Source organism: Parambassis ranga, chromosome 2 (genome assembly GCF_900634625.1).
Source record: "Parambassis ranga chromosome 2, fParRan2.1, whole genome shotgun sequence".
Lineage (NCBI taxonomy): Eukaryota > Metazoa > Chordata > Actinopteri > Ambassidae > Parambassis > Parambassis ranga.
The window spans coordinates 32540441-32560438 of record NC_041023.1 but is presented as its reverse complement, the minus strand read 5'-3'; the positions used below and the strand labels follow the sequence as shown (position 1 = coordinate 32560438).

Here is a 19998-nt window from a genome sequence, read left to right as displayed (position 1 = left end):
TGTTTTGTTTAGTCTGCACCTGTAGACATCAAAGGGCCACACGTGCATAGCAACACTTTCTTTGTTTTTGTTTACTATGAAGACTCTGTGGTTGTGTGTACTCACAGACAACAAGATCAGTGTGCAAATGGCTCTCTTCCTCTCTAACATACACACACAGTGTGTAGACACACAATTATGTGCTAAAATACTCCCTATAACTCCATATACAAGCCAGAAACTACACTACATGAGCACAGGCCTGCAGGTAAAGGGTTAATATGGTAATTAAGTTGTTAACTGTAAAAATCACAAATTTTACCTCCTACCAACAGGGTAAACCACCAACAATCAAGAATGCATGATTATGTAGTGCCATGGCTGTGCAGTCAAAAAAAGTGTGTTTATAATGTAAGTCTATGGGACAAAATGGGAGAAAAAAAGAAAATCCAGTGCTGTGCAAAAACTAATAATGCAATAAAGTCAATTTTTTTACTGATGTTTGACATGACCAAGACTGTAATAAAGGTTCAAACGAATCCAGTCCACATTCACCTTTTCTATTAAAAATGAGCCATTTTGTGTTTTTTTTTTTCAATTTTCAGCACCACCCCTCATAAAATTGGTGATTAAAGGGTTAAAATCCTGGGGGAAAATGATTTTTTCACTACTGTTGATTAGAACTGAAGTTAATTAAAAGGTCTATGCAAAAAAATTTCAAAAAAATATTTATCTAATATATTTTTAAAACCGTTAAAGTTAGGGGACGTTTTTGTCCCCGAACAACACATTAGGGTAGTGTTTGCGAACAATGCATGAGGGTTAAATAATTTCCCCTCAGGGATAAATAAAAGAATTCTGACTCTGACCAGAGGTATCACCGCTGAAATACATGATTGACAGCCTCTGTGTGTTGAGATCAGTGAGTGTCTGTCTGTCTGTGAGGAGCTCCGCACTCAGGCCTCTCCAGAAGTTAGTATCTTTAAGTTTCCAGTCAACGGAGTGGAAAGGGGAGGGGCTCAGTCTGTGGAAGGGGCTTCTTGTGCCACCCGGATTAGCTTCCCTTCATGCAGTTTTCCCCGGACATACGTTATACATTTACTTGCTTTGCTTTGAACAGAAAAGACCTGGGACTAAAACACACACATATTTGTTGTGTTTTCACACTCATACATGGAAAAGGAGGTAGTACAGGAAAGGGCTTCTGCAAAATGCTTTTAACTATAAATCAGTATTTTCTGTTATCACTGAGATCGTTTTAGGATATTTTACCAAATTCACCTAGCTGCTTTTTTCCCCCCAGTTTTTGTCAGGTGAGAATTTGTGCATTTATTTTACACTTTGAAATAGCTTCGCTGTACCATCCAGACTGTGCAGAGTGAGCCCAGCTTGAAATACCACTCCATCTCAGCAGAGACCTTTGATGTCTGATGTTCTTTAATGAAACATCTCGCTCACATCAGAGCACCCTATTAAATTCCACTCATACAGGAGACAGTGAAAGAGCCAAAGAGTGAGATTGAGAAAGCCAGAGCAGGGGGTGCGCTGACCTTTTGTGTCAGAGCGTAGGAGTGTCTGTGAGAAAGGGGGAAAAAGAAAGGAATGAAGCATCACGGGTGTCAGGCACTCTGTGAAGATCAAGCAAAGGTCTGAAGCATCACTATTCAAAAGGACTTTATTTAAGGATTTTCATCAAATAAATCATATCTACCAACAGTTTACTATGCACAGTGTTTACTCAAGTAAAATGAACCTTTTCTTCTTACTGTTCAGCACCCACACAGCTTGTAACGTATAGCGCTGAGGACTATCTTTGACAGTCTGATAATTAGCCGTCATTAGCTGGACCCCTGAAAAAGAGCCAGCTAATGTGAGCTAATAGCGAGAAAATGGGACATATTAGAGTACTGAATGTAGGCGCACAATTGAAATAAACATGAACAAAAAGTATCATCATCAATCAGCTTTAGCAAGCTAACTAGCTTCAACTAGTAAAGTAGACACCAGCTAACCTAGCTAGTTTGCAAAACAGCTAACTTTGCTTAGATTAGTGGAAGTGAGAAGAGTTTTAATGTTCAGGTTGTTTTGCATAATTCACTCTTTTTTGTGATGTTTAGGAGTCTGTGAAAGTCAAGTGTTGACCCAAGTGCAAGTTCAAAGTTTATAGTTTTAAAATTTAAACAGTGTGTGTGTGTGTGTGTGTGTGAAGACAAAGACATGATATTGAAGATCAGAATGCAGCATTATTTGTGTGGCTCTGTGTGTGTGACTTTGCTCATGTGTTAGCAGTGTTTTGGCTGTGGCGAGAGAGCATCTGCAAAATGGCAGTCATGAGGCTAATTGTGATGGAGCTAACTCATCACATTGGCACCTTCACACTCAATCTCCAACGATTGCACAGCCCTAAAGGGATTGTGGAAAACACACTTTTTACACACACACACACACACACACACTTGCCTCAGTATATATCGTGCATGCAGGGGTAGCCAAAGAAGCTTGCAGCAAAAATAAAACTGTTGTTTTTCTCCAATGACCTTGCTTCAGTGATATCAAGACCAGCTTGACCTACAACTAAAAAGAGCTAAAGGCTAATTTGCTAGTTTTCGAAGCAGAGCAATAGATTATCTCTAATGATGTTAACAATACGTAATTCTGGGTAATCCCAGGTGATGATTAAACTGAAGTTTTTATAGCCAGAGCGCCAGAGCCACAGGTGCAGCACAGCAGCACTGAGACACACCAAATCACTTAGCAGCCACTTTGCCTTATCACCCAGCAGCCACCAGGGTCCTGTTAGTGTATTAGCAAGGTATTCAGCTCTTTTCATTAGTGTCCCTGGCTCATATCTGTTTTCACCTGGGTCACAGATGAAATGATTTTTTTCACCAAAATATGGAAGATCAGATTGCCTTTTTTTAGGCCAAGTCTTTTGAGTTCATCAGTGTACTTAACAGGTATATTATCGTCCATCCCTCTTACAACTCCTTGGCTGTCTCCCAGTGTTGCATAGAGAGGAATCCTTTTTATGCGCTCCTTCATGGCAGTAAATAAATGGTGATGGTCCAGGTCTGATTTATCTGTTGAACTGAAACATTTTTACAAAACATTTGAAATGTTTCGAATGTGACTGCAGCAGCTTACTTCAAGGTTCATGAGGCAACAGTGCCGCCTCGAATAGCACCAAAGAGGATAGCTAAATGTTGTAATGTCCCTTCCTTTAAAGGCTGGCTGTGGATTCCCATCACATCTTTTAAATGGTCCATTTCTTCTTGTGCATTGATAGGACTTCTTGGTGTAGCAGCTTTTGGAGAATTCAATCTGATATGATGCATGATGTATTTTTCCAGGAATATTATGCAGAGCACAGCTCTGTGTTTAGTAGCTAAATATTCTGTCCATCTCTGTGCTTGGCTCCGGGGTCCACAGTGTATTAGGGTCTTCAAACACACACTGCTGCTGCTGCTGCTGCTGCTGCTCCTCGATACCACGGGCAAACAGCCTGATCAACTGGCACTGGACACTGCAGACAAAAGCACACACACACACATCCACACACAACGCATCATTTAGCCTGAATAACAAACCATCAACTTAATGACTATCCTCATTGCAGTGAGGCTTTACTGTCCATGTGGCAGATGTAAAAGCAATGGAACAGCACCCCTGTGTGTAGAATCAACACACAATCTTGAAAGTGACACACTCAAGTACAAAGACCTTTAAAGAGTGCCTATAACAGATGTATAACACAGAAAGAATGCAGTAAACAGACATGGTTATGGTATAGTATGGCCTCAATTATTGCCCTTTTATTATCTGCTGAATGACACCTGTTGTTTACATTAAGACTTTTTCTAAAATTCTACATATATATGACACTATAATCTCACTTGGTTGAACCACTGTGGTGCTTTTTGAGTTTTTTCTAAAGGTGTAGTTCTCACTTCTCACTCTTTCTTCCCTACTTTCTTTCTGCTTCCCCCCTGGGCTATTACCATTAATTATCCAAGCGGGCACTCTGGCTGGCTCACTCCAAGAACGATTAGCGGCGAGGAAGTGGCAATAAAAGGATGGACTTCTACTTTAATTAAAGGGGAGTAGCCTTTTAACATGGGGAGGGCCGTTAAATTAGCAACATTACAGCGCCATGCATCATTGGCTAAGTACAATGGAGCATGAAATAAATGATGCGTCAAGCAGTGGCACAGGGGCTGTATAGAGATCTGATAGTGGGGAAAGCTGAAGTGTAGACAGGGCCAGAATAATGAAAGGGGGCTAATTCCACCGAGTTGCCAAGATTGTACGGCTGGGAACATTGAAAGAGTCTTCTGACCAGAGACTATTGGACACTAATGGCACCGCCTTGCCACACAGGAGCACTTCTTAATTATCTGCTAATGCTAACCATAAACGTACTTTTTATTTGTACTGACAGCTTTACAGACCCTTTTAAACATTTTGTTAGTTACTGTGAGGCTGAGGCAGCTGTTGACTCTAAATAAATATAGATGACATGACAGCCCAAAAGTGAACGAAATATATTTAAACTACTGTTCAAAAGTTTGGGGTCACTTGGAAATGTCTTTTTTTTTAATGTTTTTTTTCATTGAAGATAACATTAAAGTAATCAGACATACAGTCTAGACATTGTTAATGTGGTAAATGACTATTTACGTAGAGAAGATTGAAGCAAGGCGTCTGGACTTGTAGAGTTTTCTTGAAGACGTTTCACTGCTCATTCAAGCAGCTTCATCAGTTCTAACTGTTTGGTTAGTTAGAACTGATGAAACTGATGAAGCTGCTTGGATCCAGACACCTTGCGTCAATCTTCTCTACATATGATGACCTGGATGACTGAGAATCTTCATCAACATGTAAATGACTATTCTAGTTAGAAAAGGCTGATTTAATATATACAAAGGTATACAGAGGCCCTTTACCAGCAACCATCACTCCTGTGTTCTAATGGTACTTTGTGTTAGCTAATCGTGTTAAAAAGGCTAATTGATGATTAGAAAACGCCTGTGAAATTATGTTAGCACAGCAGAACTGTTATGCTGATCAGAGAAGCTATAGAACTATGTTCAAAAGTTTGCCGGCTGGCTGCAGTGTAGCTTGACACAGAGGTGGATGGGTGTAGGGCCGAACAGTGGCCACTAGGGTTGGGCGGCATCCAAATTTTGATACCGTCAAACGCCCTCCACATTTTACCCCACTCATAGAGGCCACAAGTGCTGAACAATGTGTCTCCCTGACTAGAGAGTTGCGTGTGGGCCTGCACAGAGAGAGAGGTGTGTCTCCGGAAGAGCCAAATCGAAACAGCGCATATACGGATTACAAACTGCAGAGACACAGCACACGTTTAATTTTAATTCAGCTGCTGTAGCCTACAATTCATGGCAGGTAAAATGCATTATAAACTGCCTGAAACATGTGAAGCGATCTTTTTCAGTTAATATAGTTTTTATTGAAGCTATTTAAAAATGACTATAGCTCTCTCTCTTCTCCTCGCTGTCACGTCATGTTCATAAGCTTTATCCAAAAGTAAAATATATTATAATACTGAAGTAAAACTAAAGATTCAACCACACAAGGCATCAAATAAAATATGTTTAATATTTGATCCTTATCTGCTATATAAGTAAATTGCATGATATCAATGATACCGTCGCTACCTGTGTGCCCTGCCAGTATACCTTAATACTGCCCAACCCTAGTGGCCACATAGCTTCATGCTGTCTTTGTCCCAGTATAGTAACACCAGTAAGCAAGATGGCCTCACTACTGTACAATGGATGAGTATGAAGCCACAACAATACATCTTTATTTACAGTCTATGTTCTTTATATGGACTCTTCTAATAATCCATTTTGTAAGTTGTTCATAAAATGTTAATGTGGTAATTTTTATTGTACTTATCAGCATCAAAAAAGCCAAAATATGACTAACATTACAGTAGTCTGTACAGTAATGTTTCAAAGAGTGGTGCAAAACTAAAGGTGAGAAGGTCACCAGCTTCATCCTAAGGGGACCATGAATGCCTGCACCAGCAGATAATGAGATACTTGAGCGTGGATGAAAGTGGTGGCTAAAAGTTGTACGTGTGAGTTTCACTTCAGTGCACTGTGAATGGAGAAGCTGTCAGACATTCAGAACATAATCTGTTTCTACTTAGGCTTTAAGACATGATACTCAGAAACATTTGGGGCAATTTCAGATAAGATTACAGCTTAATACCCAAAAGGAAAGTCTTTACTGTGAATATCCGGCCATGCTGATGCAATAGGTGGAAGCTCTTTAAGTATTTCAATACTTCTTTCATTATACAACTCCTGCAGTATTATGTGCTTTGATTCAAAGCCATTTGCATGTCCTCATCTACGGCTGAGAATGATCCAGCCTGTCTGTAGTCACAGACTCCAAAATGATGCTAACGTGTCATATATGTGGGTATGATGTTCACACTGCATGTTGATGTTTTTATTTGAATATATTCACAGGTCCCTACCTGACTTGAATGGCAGAGTGATGCAGGATCTCCCCATCACAGCTCCAGCTGCTGCTGTGGGCGGTGTTGTAGCTGCAGGTTGTTTGGGCGGAGCACATGGGACGAAAGGCCGTCTTCTTCTTCAGGGGCTCGCTCAGGTCTTCCAGGGACAGCGGCTCACGATGGCGAGGCTGGAAGTGAAACTTCCTCACCCGGTGGACCTCCACAAATGAGTGGTCAAACTGCAGAGGGGGGAGGCAGAGATGGATGAGAAACAGATGAAAGAGAGGAGGAGGAGACGGACGGATGGATGAAGGAACAGATGCTGCCACAGATGGTGCAGAGGTTAAGATTCTTGAATTACTTGAAGGGTTTCATTTCAAAGTGAGCTGTACACAGCAGGCTGAGAGTGAACGGGGGACTTCATCTTTGTTTGGTGCTTCACTAAATTAACTGTTTACAGAAGAAAGAGCTCTTTAGAGTCCAATACAATTGGGAGTATTTTTCAAGTATTTTTTTATGATTACCCAGTTGTCCATGATTCCACAAAGGGTGATTTATTCTCAAAACAGGATGAAGTATTTTTCGTCTTATTTATGAGTCTACTGCAAAGAAATATCAATTTTGTAACATTTAAATCATCAATTTTATGAAAATGCTTATTTCTCTGACTGATTATGATTATATTGGTGTCAACATGATTCAGCCTCCTAGTGAGAAAGGTACAGAGTTAATTTCTGTTATTGTCTTTTTATGGAATCCTGCTGATTTTATGGAAATGGAAAGAAAATGATTATTTCTACACATACACAAAAATAGATGTAATAAATAAATGAATACAGAAATAAGAGTAGGACAGCAGAAAGAGTGTCAGATAACACCGAGATGCATTAAAATCATGTGAACCGAGCAGTGAAGAGAGATGAAAAGAAATTATTTTGTCAAAACCTCCTTTCATCTCTCTCGGTGTCACAGAGAGGTTCAGCTCTGTCCAGCGCACCATCTTCTTCAGCTTCACGGGGTGCCACTTTCTCTCTATTCTCTTCTCTTTTCTTCTCCTCTGTTTTCTATCTTTCTCTTCCCTTACTCCTCCTCCTCTTCCTCTTTCATCCCGAAAACGGAGTGACAGCCATTTATTTCACATCAGACCTACTTTATGACTGCAGCCGCTTTGCATTCATGCCGGACGGTCTGCCTAAAAGGCTTTCTGACAAGGCCATGAATACACTTAGTGGCTTCTCACTCCTTGTTTCTCTCCGCTTGGCTGGACAGTGATGCTGATATTAACCGAACTCTGATGCAAAATCCCGCCCGCCCCACTCATACGACTACTTGTCTACCTATCTGTGCTGTAAGGAAAGAAAGCAGCCTGAAGCTAGAGACGCTGTGTCATGACTTTTTACTACCAACATCACACCTGTACAACAAGATCTGTGATCATATCAGAACAATTAATGATCAGCAGTATTTTCTATTAGAGAACTGATCTGATGATGGGGTCCATCCATACACACTCACACTGACACCTATGGGCAATTTAGAGAAACTAGTCTTTAGACTGTGGGAGGAAGCCGGAGCACCCAGAGAGAACTCACGCAGGCAAGGGGAGAACGTGCAAACTCTGCACAGAAAGGCCCCAGTCAGAAACTTCTTGCAGTGAGGCGACAGTGCTAACCACTGCTTATTTTAGCATCTAAAGCATGCAAATGTTTTTTAAAGTTATTTTTGTGGTATTTCAGGGGACACAACACCCAAAAGAACAGTGACAAAAATACCACTAACATAACTAATAATACAGAATAACAATACATTTAACATTTTGTGAGGGAGCTAGTAAAAAACAAAGAACATCTTTTCTTCCGCTTGCTCAATTTCACTGCAACAGCAGCACTTCCTGCAACTGTAACTTAAATCTGCAAATAATTGTCACTCTCATCTAATTAGACATTATTACGAGAGAGCAATAAGAGCAATATTCCAACTTTTTGATCTTAAGCTCAGCCCAGGATGTTAAGGTTAGCTAGAACCACTGTAACCAGGGCAGCTAGTGAAGATGAAAATATTTACAAAATCCCTCCAAGTGGGATAAACTTCCCGAGATCCTTCCTGAGGTAATAATTACTAATCACCACACCTCCCCTGCTAATACTTGTGTGCTATCCTGTGCGGGCATTAGTCTGGTATCAGCCTCTTCTCCCGTTCAGCATATATCCCTGATGCAGCGATTACCGGTGCCTCTCTGGACACGGGGTGGAGGTTATTTATGATACGTGGGAAGGCACAAGGGCTAAGGCATTTGAACTAAAGTGAACCATAGTTAGGAAATTGAGCCGAGTCAGCAAAGGGAGGTGCTAGCACAGCAAGTGGGCAAACTCTGCCTTCTGCTCTCTCATTCCCAGGCTGTAACACACACACACACACATTCAATTCATCTGAGCAGTGATTGAGAAACTCATGATGTTGAACAGCACACTCTGCAGCAGAGTGATTGACGTGGGAGGGGAGGGGGGGTGTTCAGGAAGGATGAAATTGCCTTATAAGTTGCTGTTTTTCAGTGATTTCTTCTCTTTGAAGAGGAGGCTTCTTTTATCACTGCTGGATACGAATCACATCAATTTTCCCAGCACACTTCTTTAATGGTGGAATATTTTGCACGGCATGACTCACACACAGTGTTTACTTACACTTAAGCAGTGTGGGTATGCAGGGATGGAAACATACATTGTATGAGAGGCTACATGTAGGCTACCTGGTCATCTTTGTTGGTGTGTCGAAGGAGGTGTTTGAAGAAGTCTAAGCGGGAGCACTTCCTGACCAGGATCAGGTCCGTGGTGCCGTCAGCCAGGTGGGCGGAGGGGGACAGGCCTTTTGGACTGCGGGGACACGCGCAGCTCATATTAGCCGCGTTGATGGCGATAAACTTTCCGTGGATGACTTTCCAGCCGCTGCTGCCCTCTGAAACACATGAGTGTGACCACACCTGAAAGTTACTACAAATGACTCATTAAGCTGTAAAATTCAGATTAGATTACACCCATTTATTAATCCACAGATTAAGAACCAGAACGTTTTATTGGCAACTGTTACTATTGCACAACCCTTTAATCCTGCTGTTCTCTGAAAGAGATTCTCACCTTTGTTTCCATACAGCTTTGATTAGCATCTATAATTCTGTATAACTATACTTTTTCATGTTTAAATAGATTCATATACATTTATAGATTTGCTATAGCTCTGCAGCCAGATCTAGCTGCCTTCTTCTTTTTTGCTTAACTCAAGTGAATTAAGTGCAAGCTATCTATTGAACCATCTGCTTGACTTAACTTCAAATGCCTTTGCGAAGTGATATTATGGTTGTGTTTTAATTCTTTCTTTAATCTTTTATTTTTATGCTACATCTACACACACAGCTGTACACGTAGTCAGGCAACAGGTGAGGAGGCTTCAGGTGGCGTGGACAGTCAGCCTTTCTGCAACCAACCAAGCGGACTGTAAAGGGTTGTTGCAACATACAGAGTGCCCTGAAGTAGAAATGATTGTTTATTTAACTCCTGGCCAAAAAGTCTCTTAAGTCTACTTTATGAATACCAAATGTCAGCACCTCAAACCTTTTAAAACCTTGTGCTTGACACTTTATATTTAGTGGACAGATCTAAATCTCAGTTCTCTGCTGTAACAACTAAAGAGCTGCAAGCTGGCAGTAATGTATATGCTGAACTTCAAATAACCAAATTCACTTTTATTCAAGTGTACTTGAAACAGAATTAATGTTGACACACAGAAATGGTGAGTTAGCAACAAAAATCCAGTAGTGCTGAACAAGTTTGTTTTTTTTTGCAAAAAGCCCATTTACAACCACATGGCAAGTGGTCATCAGGAGTTCCTGAAACAACTGAGCACACAGAGATTTTTCGAACTACTTCTCCTCCATGTGACTTTGACACTTTTTAACTGAACGAACATGGAGCTGCAGTGAATATAATTTAGTGTCGTTTGCTCGTAACGCTTCTCTTCCAGGTTTGGAAATACGCCGCGTTTGATTCTGCTCAGAGTTTTCTGCATGCCTCAAGCTTCATGCTCGTACAAGTTAGATAAACAACAAAAGTCCTCTCCGAAGCGGCGTGTCAGAGTCAAGCAAATAAAGCACGGTTTTGAAATGATATATTTTGTATATTTTGCCACTGCTATATTAGTCCTGGGGTTAAGTTCCTGTGCTTGTCACACAACAGCAGAGATGCTGATGAGGGTTCCATTAAGATCCAGATGTCTTGGCAGGGGATTCTCAGTGCAGTTTTTCACTCTAGTAACCGAGCCAAGATAGAAACTTCACACCAAACACACACGTCCTATAGATGGAGGACTGATTGGATTAACCTTAAGTTGGCTTGTTATGCTTAAATGCATGTGAAGCGTCTGTTTCTCAAACGGCAGACATGATGGTCGCGCTTCACAAATCGGAGCTCTGTTCCTAGGAGATTAGTGACTGTTTACTTGTACGATGGTGTATCAAAGACGCAGTGCTATCACCCCACGGGACTGCTGGTGCCTGTCACCAGGGTGATAGTCGTCGGAGTAAGCCACAAAAAAAAAAAAAAGAAAACGTGATCACAGACGTCCAAATTAGCATCTCACTGTTTCATGAGCACCTCAGAGGGAAAATTATGTGATCTCAGAAAGCAAAACGATTCATTACGCCACCACCCCCCCATTTCGCAAAAACAAACTTACAGAGGTGATAACGTCAACCAATGATAACAAGCCCGCTGAGTCTACATAAAAAAAACAACATTCTAATTGGGAAGCAGTGATTAAAGCTAAAACTTAAAAAAACAAATCTAACTGTAGACTCTGCATTAGGAGAATATTTCCAAATGCTTTTGCAGGCTCATTTGAAAAGAGGGAGTGTGTTGTGCCTCATTGATTTAGCAGTTGTCTGAGATTTCCCTCACCAGAGTACAAACACACACAGACACACACAAAACAAACGGCGGCACTGAGGCAAAACCCCCTGTCAGAGCTGGCAGAGCCAAATTTCTTCCTGATTAGGAGGAGTCTGTCACACAGCGTACACACACACACACACATATGTACACAAAGAAAAAAAAAATGACACCACAGGAACCACAAGGTAGCCAGGCCGAGATGGAAAATCTAGAATTAAACATCATGACACTAATTAGAGAGGCAGAAACACACACACACACAGGAGTCAGTATTTCATCTGCCTCCAGAGGATTGTGCTGCTGTGTCAGTGGGTTGAGAGGATGGTAGTGTGTGTGTGTGTGTGTGTGTGTGTGTGTGTGTGTGTGTGTGTGTGTGTTCACATGGTCAGAGAGAAACAAAGGGAACAGGAGGTGTCAATCCCCCGAACGACAGGGAACATGTAATCTAATCAAGCAGACGCAAAGGGTAGATGCTGGAGATTTGGGAAAATCGATAGGCAAAAAAGCTCTGACGGGGGGAGGGCTGCGCGCTGTCAAAAATCACTTTATGTTTTCTCGTCAATAACTCATCAAGAATCTCATCAAGAATTTTTGCCATGCTGTGGGTGAAAAATAACCCCAACAAGAAAAAAAAATTGTTTTGAGAAGGAGAAGATGAGGATGTTTATTTACACTCAGTCCACCTCAGGTACTTAATCTTCTCCCCCAAAATAAGAGGAAAATGCAAATCTGCTCCATTTCATGTGTGCGACTTCAAGGAAACACACACAGCCAGCGTGGGACTGTCTCATCTCTATCTTTATTCTCCATCTTTACACCCTTTTAAAAAAAGCCTCATTTTCACACATCTCAGGCTTCTGCCAATAGTTTCAAAATAGACAAACAAGCAGGATAATGAGGTGGAGGAATGAGGAATAAACTCTTACCAGACTTCTCCTCCTCCTCTTCCTCCTCTGACGTCAAACTGGCCTTTGATGGCGATTTGTGCTGACAGATGCGACACCTGAAACATCAGCAAAACCTTGTTTTACGTTCATCAAAACCATCATGGCTGCTGTGACGCTCATAAATGATTCATGAGAAGAAATTCAGCTCTCAAACATGACATGTATTTGTGTTCAGCTGTTTAAATATTAGCAGATTTAAAAATCTGTGTCAAGGAAACTACAGTCATGTTGTGTTTTATACAAAAATACATTTCCTTTTTTGAAACAAATGAATGGGCACCGAGTGCACAATAAGTACAGATAAGCAACAGAAAATCTCTGTTTACCCGGATCGACACTGCAGTTTGTCCCGAGGGCTTCCCACAGAGTCATCGGCAGCGGGGAGGAAAGACACGGCGCCTTCGTAGTAGTTGTGACTCAGAAAGGTTTTTACCCCTTGAACAAAAACACAGAGTGGATGCTGATGTGTTTATTAGCTTAATCTTAATTGCACTTACAACAACAACACACAGTTAAATCTTTTATAAAAAGATGCATCTGCATAATTAATTCAACCATTTAACCCAGGGGTGCCATTTATTTACTACACATCCTTTCTACAGGAGCCAGTGCTATACAGGAATACTAATGGGCAAAACGATACCATAGAGACTAATTGATAAAACATAAACTAGTCTGATTTCTTATTTATTTCATTCTTTCAGTGACAATTACACCATGAAGCCAGTTAGCTTGACCTAAAAAGTAAAAATGATTGATTATTGTAATTTAATTTTAATATCACTGATCAGAGCTTTATGCCTAAGAAATAAGCAGTGGTGGAATGTAACTAAGTATTTGTACTTCGTTACTGTACTTAAGTAAATTTTGATGTATTTATACTTTACTTAAGTAAAAATAATAGTGCATACTTTATACTTTTACTCCATTACATTTTGCAGATATTATCTGTACTTTCTACTCCACTACAAATTTTAACATGTCTGTAGTTACAAGTACATTTATTAATACAGTGTTTCTATAATGAGCCTCAGTCATGATGCCGGTGCTCTGGCTCAGTTAGCTAACTAGTTAGCTACTGTCTGCTAACACAAGTCCATTCATTAATGTCTGATTAACATGAATCATAACATGAATCTACAGCAGGAATACTTACACAGTAAAAATGCTGAATGCCTGTTTTTTATTAGCAGCCTCTCTGTTCACTTGATGCCCACAGCCTGCCTCATGACACACAGACCTGTTCATAGCTGCTTCTGGGTACTGAAAATGTAAATTAACTACACATTGTCCATTTTAATTTATAAATTATTTCTTTGATTATTTTAACCTGTTCAGATCCTTTGTAATGCAAATAATACATATTTGGTGTGTGAGTGCTTTTACTTTTAATACTTTAAGTACATTTAAGTACATTACTTAAGTACTTAAGACTTTTACTTAAGTAGGATTGTTGATGTAGCACTTCTACTTTTACTTAAGTATATATTTTGCTGGGTATTTGTACTTTTACTTAAGTACCAAGCCTCAGTACTTCCTCCACCACTGTAAATAAGGCTCCATACTTGTGGCTCTGAATTATGTTCCTCTGTTTGGTTGGCCTCAGTTTGCCGGGTGGGGTCTATTGGTCTCACTACAGATCTACAAGAAAAGCCTGCACTGAATCCAGAAGCCTAAGGCTGTGTGATAGATTTATATCTTTAATCCTCCAAAGTCTGGACCCCAGAGCAGGACCAGCAGGCTCATAGGATAAACTCTAGGCTACCTGACTTTAAAAACAAGCTGGTGTGAGGTCAGAAATATTTAAGACACTAAGCTATGGGTTAAAAACAGAGTTGAAGGGTCCAGGTAGCCTTAGATTTAAGAGTAGCTTGGGTTTATACCTGACAGGTCATATCTGGCAGGACCAAGCCATCTATTCCTCTCACTGTCTGTGAGTACATCTCCATAGAAACCGTAGCCGAGCAATGAGACCGAGTATCTGAGAAAGATGTCGTCATGGTGAACAGAACAAACATCTATCGGCTGGGAATCACCTGTTAAGTAGAGTGAAAAATCTTAATTTGGTTACTACAACATGACACAGCAAAGACAAAACTAAAAAGCCAGCTGCTGTAATAACCACTGAACGGTTTCTTCACTGACAACACTGCATAAAACAGAATATCTGAGCACTGAGATAAGACGCATGCTGCAGTGACTTTCACTCACCTACAATGATGTGTAAAGCAGAAGTAACCGGATCGTTGGTTCCCACTGTGGCAAAGCAGATACAATCAGTGGAGCCTGTTGGATAAGATACACACAAATGAGCCCCTGTAGTCCTGATAAAGACATGTTAGAGACAAATAAATTACCTCCCTTCACTAAAACAGCATGCTTTAACATATCAGTATTTAATGATATATATAATGTGCGGACATCTTAAAGATATATGTCTTAAATTATGTCATCCCTTTAGTGGATGGGTCAACAATGCCAATATTAAACACATGAGGCACTGTTGAACCAGGTTCTACGGATGCCCTGGGAAATTCCTACACACAGTGAAGCAACATATCCAGCTAACGGATCATATGGTTACATCACTACTGCTTGACATACAGCAGCATACTGTAGGACATTGCAGTGGTGATTTCTATGTTTATGCTTGTGTGTTTGTGAGCAGTACTTACGAAGTCACGTGACTTGTGTTGTTCCATTAGTTGGCCGAGTCACGTGACCGTACACTGACCAATACTGGCTAAGAAAACGCAAGACCTCTGCTACTTGTTGTGTTCTGTTAGCTTTGGTTGTATTGTGTGACTTTTGGGCAGTTGCAAGCAAAAAAAAAAACTGCCTTCCAGTAGTTGTGAAATAGTGAAAGTGCAACCGGGACTCTCTCCTGTGACTTTATTTTGCTGAGATGTCACAATACATTTGTCATGATCTTGCACTCATTTTTAGTGTTTTAAGCTCACATTAAGCACTGCAGTATGCCTAATGTGTTACCATTTGTACACGATGTTTAAATGCCTTTGTGAGATTTCTCTCATGCTGATACCATGAAAATGTCTAAAATGACACATTAATGCTAACATGTTAGCAGCAATCATCTAAATGCATATGTTTAGCCCAGATAGATATTTTTGACTATTAATAATAGTAATGCTAGTGTCAGCATTTTATACAGTTTAGCATGTTAACATACTGGTGCCTTGAGTTAGGATGTTGACTGTTACCAATTGTCATGACGCTGTGTTCATTTCTGGTTTTGTTTTCCTTGTTTTGGGTTTTTAGTTTAATCTGTCTTTAGTTATTGTTGTTTTCCTGTAGTCCTTGGGGCTAGTATTTTGTTTCTCTGGATTTTTGTTTAGTTCTTGTGTCTTGTTGTCCTTGTGGTGTTTGTCTTGTCTTGTGCTTCCTGTTTTACTTTGGTCCTGTCCTCCTTGTGCATGGTCTGTCTGCATCTTCTCTGCACTTGGTGCTAGTTTGTCTCGTCATTCATGGAGTTTGTGTGCCTCGTCTCTGGTTATGTGTCTATGCCTCGCAAAACGTTGCTTACGACTCTCAGGTTTTTCTATGCCATGCCTTTTGCCATGCTTTGTTTGATTTTTGCTTTTGCCCTGTTGTTGGCTTTTTCCATGTTAAGTGTGATTTTTAGTTTGCTACTTTTCGCTTTGCCTTTTGACCACACCAATTGCGATTTTTAGTTTTGTATTGTTTTGCCCTCCTCGTGCTTCTTATATAAAAGACTCTTTTGCTTTTCAACCTCTCTATGTCCCCACACTTGTGTCCGCTCCTAAACACAAACCCTGACACCAATGTCTTTATATGGTTTTATTATATTATTATTATTATGAAAGATAGATAAATCATACATCCTTAAATGGACGTTGTCACCTGTTCTACACATGTCCTGCATGTCTCTGTGTATCTCTTCAGAATGCTGCAGCAGGACACATGCATGTTTCTGCTTATCTGTGTCATAGTCTTGTTCATTTTTATGCATCAGCACTTGTTCAGCTGGTTGACCGAACCTAGCAACTGTGTGTCATTCAAATATTTTGAATGTGTTTCCTCCTTCATTTACTGTAAGTGAATCAGATGCTTGCTATTTTCCAGGGTAGGATCTAAAGATTACATTCCGTGGGAAATCTGTGCAAGACAATGTCTGTCCTGTCATGTAATCACAAGAGACAATGCTATTGACCAGACTCTGTATGACTCTATACACATGTGATTAACATCTTTATATAAGCCAGGCAAAGTTACATGTCTTTCAAATGTAGTTGAGTGATTTTATTAGGCTGAGGCAAAGAGATGTTGCAGTCATAAAGCGAACTAATCGGACAGCTTCAGGCCCGGGGCTATCATCAGCTCTCTTCAGCCAACAAATGAAGGATAAGAAGCATCCCCCCGCGTTGTGAAAAATGTTGAGTTTGACATTAAATCTTTCAACTTGAGAGGTAATAAGGCCCTATCTCTCTTTCTGCACCACATGGTGTAATTTCAGACCTATCTGCCCTACTTTGATCATCTTCAAGTGGTGAAATGGACCCACTGCCACTGATAAAAGACAGAGGGAGAGAGTGAGGGATGGAGTGAAATCTAACTAGTGATGTTTTGAGCTGGCTCAGAGAAGCGTGACAGAGGAGATCAGACCTGTCATTCAGAGGCGAACACACAGATGAGTATGAAGATGAGCTCCTTCTTTCTCCGCCTTTTCTGACTTTCTACGAATATCACTTATCTGGCCTTTTGCTGCTTCTTCTCCGAGCTTCATAATCACATCCGAACACTTTCCAATTGCTCCTGACAGCGCCGTGCTGCCTGCTATTTTGCTGAGCGTTAAAAAAAAAAAACGGTGACATATGCCATTTAACTCTTCTAAAGCAAGCCAACTGACTTTGAATGGAAATAGCTGGCGCGCACAGATGTTCAGTGATGCTCACTCCTTAGACGCTTAATGTTTTATTCCCCTTAAGTTACTCAACTGCAATAGCCTGTTGGCATAATCAGAGGAGGGAGCCGACTGTCACAAGGCATACCCTCAGCAGAGGAGCTCCAGTTTTTAGCTGCACCCCCCCCCCAAAAAAAAACTGTCTCACCAGTAAGATCATCTGTATCTCTGGGACAACGTGGAGTCTACATGCATCCTAAAAAACAGGATATTTTTCACTGTTTAAACCATCAGTGCATGAATGTATTTATAGACGTGCCTGTGACAGTACCACAAACCACTCTGAAGCAGACAAGCCGGCCAATATAGCTGTTTTTTCATTAACATAATCAGTGTGTCGGGGGAGTCCACTACTCCACAACTAGGAGTCCAAACCAGACAGAACGGCACATTTGTTATAATCCATGTACAATCGACACTAGAAGAGAACCTATCATTTGAGACCAGAATGGTATTCCATTTTTGGGAGTCTATGGGAAATGACTTGCTTCTGCAGCCAGCCCCCAGTGGCTGTGGCGTGAATTACAGATTTTGACACTTTGGGCTTAAAGTTTGAGCCTCGAAGGTTGCCGCTTGGTTGTAGCAGAAATGTGTATGCAAAAAAATGTAGGTAGGTTTTACCATCACAAACACTGTTAAAGGTAGGGCCCACACCAGTGGAGTATGTCAACTGATCCATCAGTTAATCAGGTTGGAGACTGAGATATCTGCTGGTGACACTGATCTGTCCTTAATGGAAGCATGACGTCCTTATGACGGTTTTTAAAGTTGCTGTCTGCTCATGATAGCTCTGGGAAGGCTGTAATTCTTGGCCACAGTTGAAGGATCCAAACTGTCTCCTTGCACTGTGATTATTGACAAATGTTCAGAGAGGCTTTTTGAATAAAGAGTGTATACACACACAGTATACAGTGAGTGTGGAAGCACTCACCCAGGGGTAGCTAGCTGGCCTGTATTTGTAAAAACAGAGATATGTCATGTGAACTGTTAACAGTAAGAAAACATGTATAATATCAGCATTATTATTTTTCAGGTGTAATCCTGTGCTGTTACAGTTTAAATGCATGGATACAGACAGAATTTAGAGGGAGGCCTTGGCCACAACATATTTTGAACAATCTGCTTGAGCTCTCATCAAAAGTATCTGAAGAGTGATGGCAAGACTTTCAGCAAGGACTTTGCTCACTTTACATTTTAATTCATCCGCTTTTGTTAAAAAAAAGGGAAAAGGAAGTGGCGCTGCCAAATCATGGTTGTAATTGGCCTAAAAAAATCATTTACTGTGTCCCCAGCCGATTTTTAAACCCCTCTGCTATTACTGTCAAGCTGTGCACAGGACAGCCTCATATTGGTCCTCATACACTGTATTTCTCTGCTCATGAAAATTATAGTGATTTCAAAATGTCACCCAGCATGTTCCCATTTATGGTACTTGGAATGATTGACCCTGTGCAGACTCCTATTGGGCCCCCCCTGCTCTGTTGCTATAGAGATTCTCTTATGTAACTCAACTTGGGATCAGTGAGTCTGAAATTCTTCACATTTAGCATCAACAACGGTTCTGATGGATTTCTATGCATTTAATGCTATTTAAACTGCAGCTCTTAAGTACAAAAAACAATTTGACATCCATTATCCAGCTCGTGCTGTGTAGTCTTCTCACAAGGAAGATGTGTGACTGCGGGACTGCAGGATTAAAGTTGATCATAGACCTTACATTATTTAAAGACATAGAGTTGTGAAGCTAAGCTAGCTTGGGTCTCATTTTGCATTAACAAACTACTGTATTTTCCAAACTATAGGTCACACCGGAGTATAAGTCGCACCAGCCAGAAAATTTGTAATGAAGAAGGAAAAAACATAGATAAGTCGCACCAGACTATTAGTTGCACCAGTGGGCCAGCGTAAATCACTACATTTTTAATGTAACGTTGCCTCTTGAATTCCTCTTAACTTAAGAGGTACGGCTGCAGGGCATTGAGAGTGAGACACGCGCATTTCAACAAGTCCTCACACGGAGAAATGATTAGTGTCACCGCACAGAAATTCCTATAAATATCCTGTAAATGAGTAAAAGGCAGACTACTGTGTGCTCATATAGCTGTCTGGAATTGGCGACCTATCGACCAATCAGAAAATAGAATTCCCTGTTGCCAGGTGAGGTCTGAGGCTCAGCTGCAAGCACACATTCCATGAACGTGCGCGTCACCTATGCTCGGAATGCAAAGTGTGGACAAGCTGGAGGTGCAAGAGAACCGTAAGAGAGGGACAGAATAGCTGCCATTATATCTGTAATGGGAATCGTATATTTTAATATATAAGTCGCACCTGAGTATAAGTTGCATACCCAGCCAAAGGATGGAAAAAGTGTGACTTATAGTCTTGAAAATACGATATGTGCTTTAGTAGTGCACAAATTCAGTGGTGCTGTTTCAACCTGAAAAGGATGAGCTGTGCACTCAGAGGTCACGACGCAACATCTGGAACACTAGCTGGAATAAATTATTAATTATTATATATTATTATTATTAAATTATTAATTAAATTATATTGATGGACAGCTAGCAGTGTGTATGCTTGTTTAGCCCCCTTTTGCAGGCTTATATCTGTGGGTATACATTAATTTTTAGAATGTTATCAATCTTTTCATACTGTGCCTTTAAACAATGCCTCACACAATGTCAAGATAATATTGAT

At 40.6% G+C, this 19998-nt stretch overlaps 1 protein-coding gene and 1 long non-coding RNA gene across 2 annotated transcripts in view; one reads left to right on the top strand and one right to left on the bottom strand.

Moving 5' to 3' along the window:
- Positions 1-1640: 1640 nt before the first annotated feature.
- Positions 1641-19998, bottom strand: part of cerk (ceramide kinase) — a 33509-nt gene continuing 15151 nt past the window's right edge. Inside the window, exons 7-13 of the mRNA XM_028400447.1 lie at positions 14571-14645; positions 14243-14395; positions 12686-12794; positions 12339-12415; positions 9219-9424; positions 6491-6711; positions 1641-3502 (exon numbers count right to left, since the gene is read on the bottom strand). Coding sequence (XP_028256248.1) covers positions 3358-3502; positions 6491-6711; positions 9219-9424; positions 12339-12415; positions 12686-12794; positions 14243-14395; positions 14571-14645 — 986 coding nt within the window. The 3' untranslated portion in view covers positions 1641-3357. The remainder of the gene's footprint in view (positions 3503-6490; positions 6712-9218; positions 9425-12338; positions 12416-12685; positions 12795-14242; positions 14396-14570; positions 14646-19998) is intronic.
- Positions 2169-18486, top strand: LOC114432433 (uncharacterized). Its single transcript, XR_003670277.1, has 3 exons — positions 2169-2238; positions 11741-11759; positions 18476-18486. It is a non-coding gene; the product is annotated as an uncharacterized LOC114432433 (long non-coding RNA).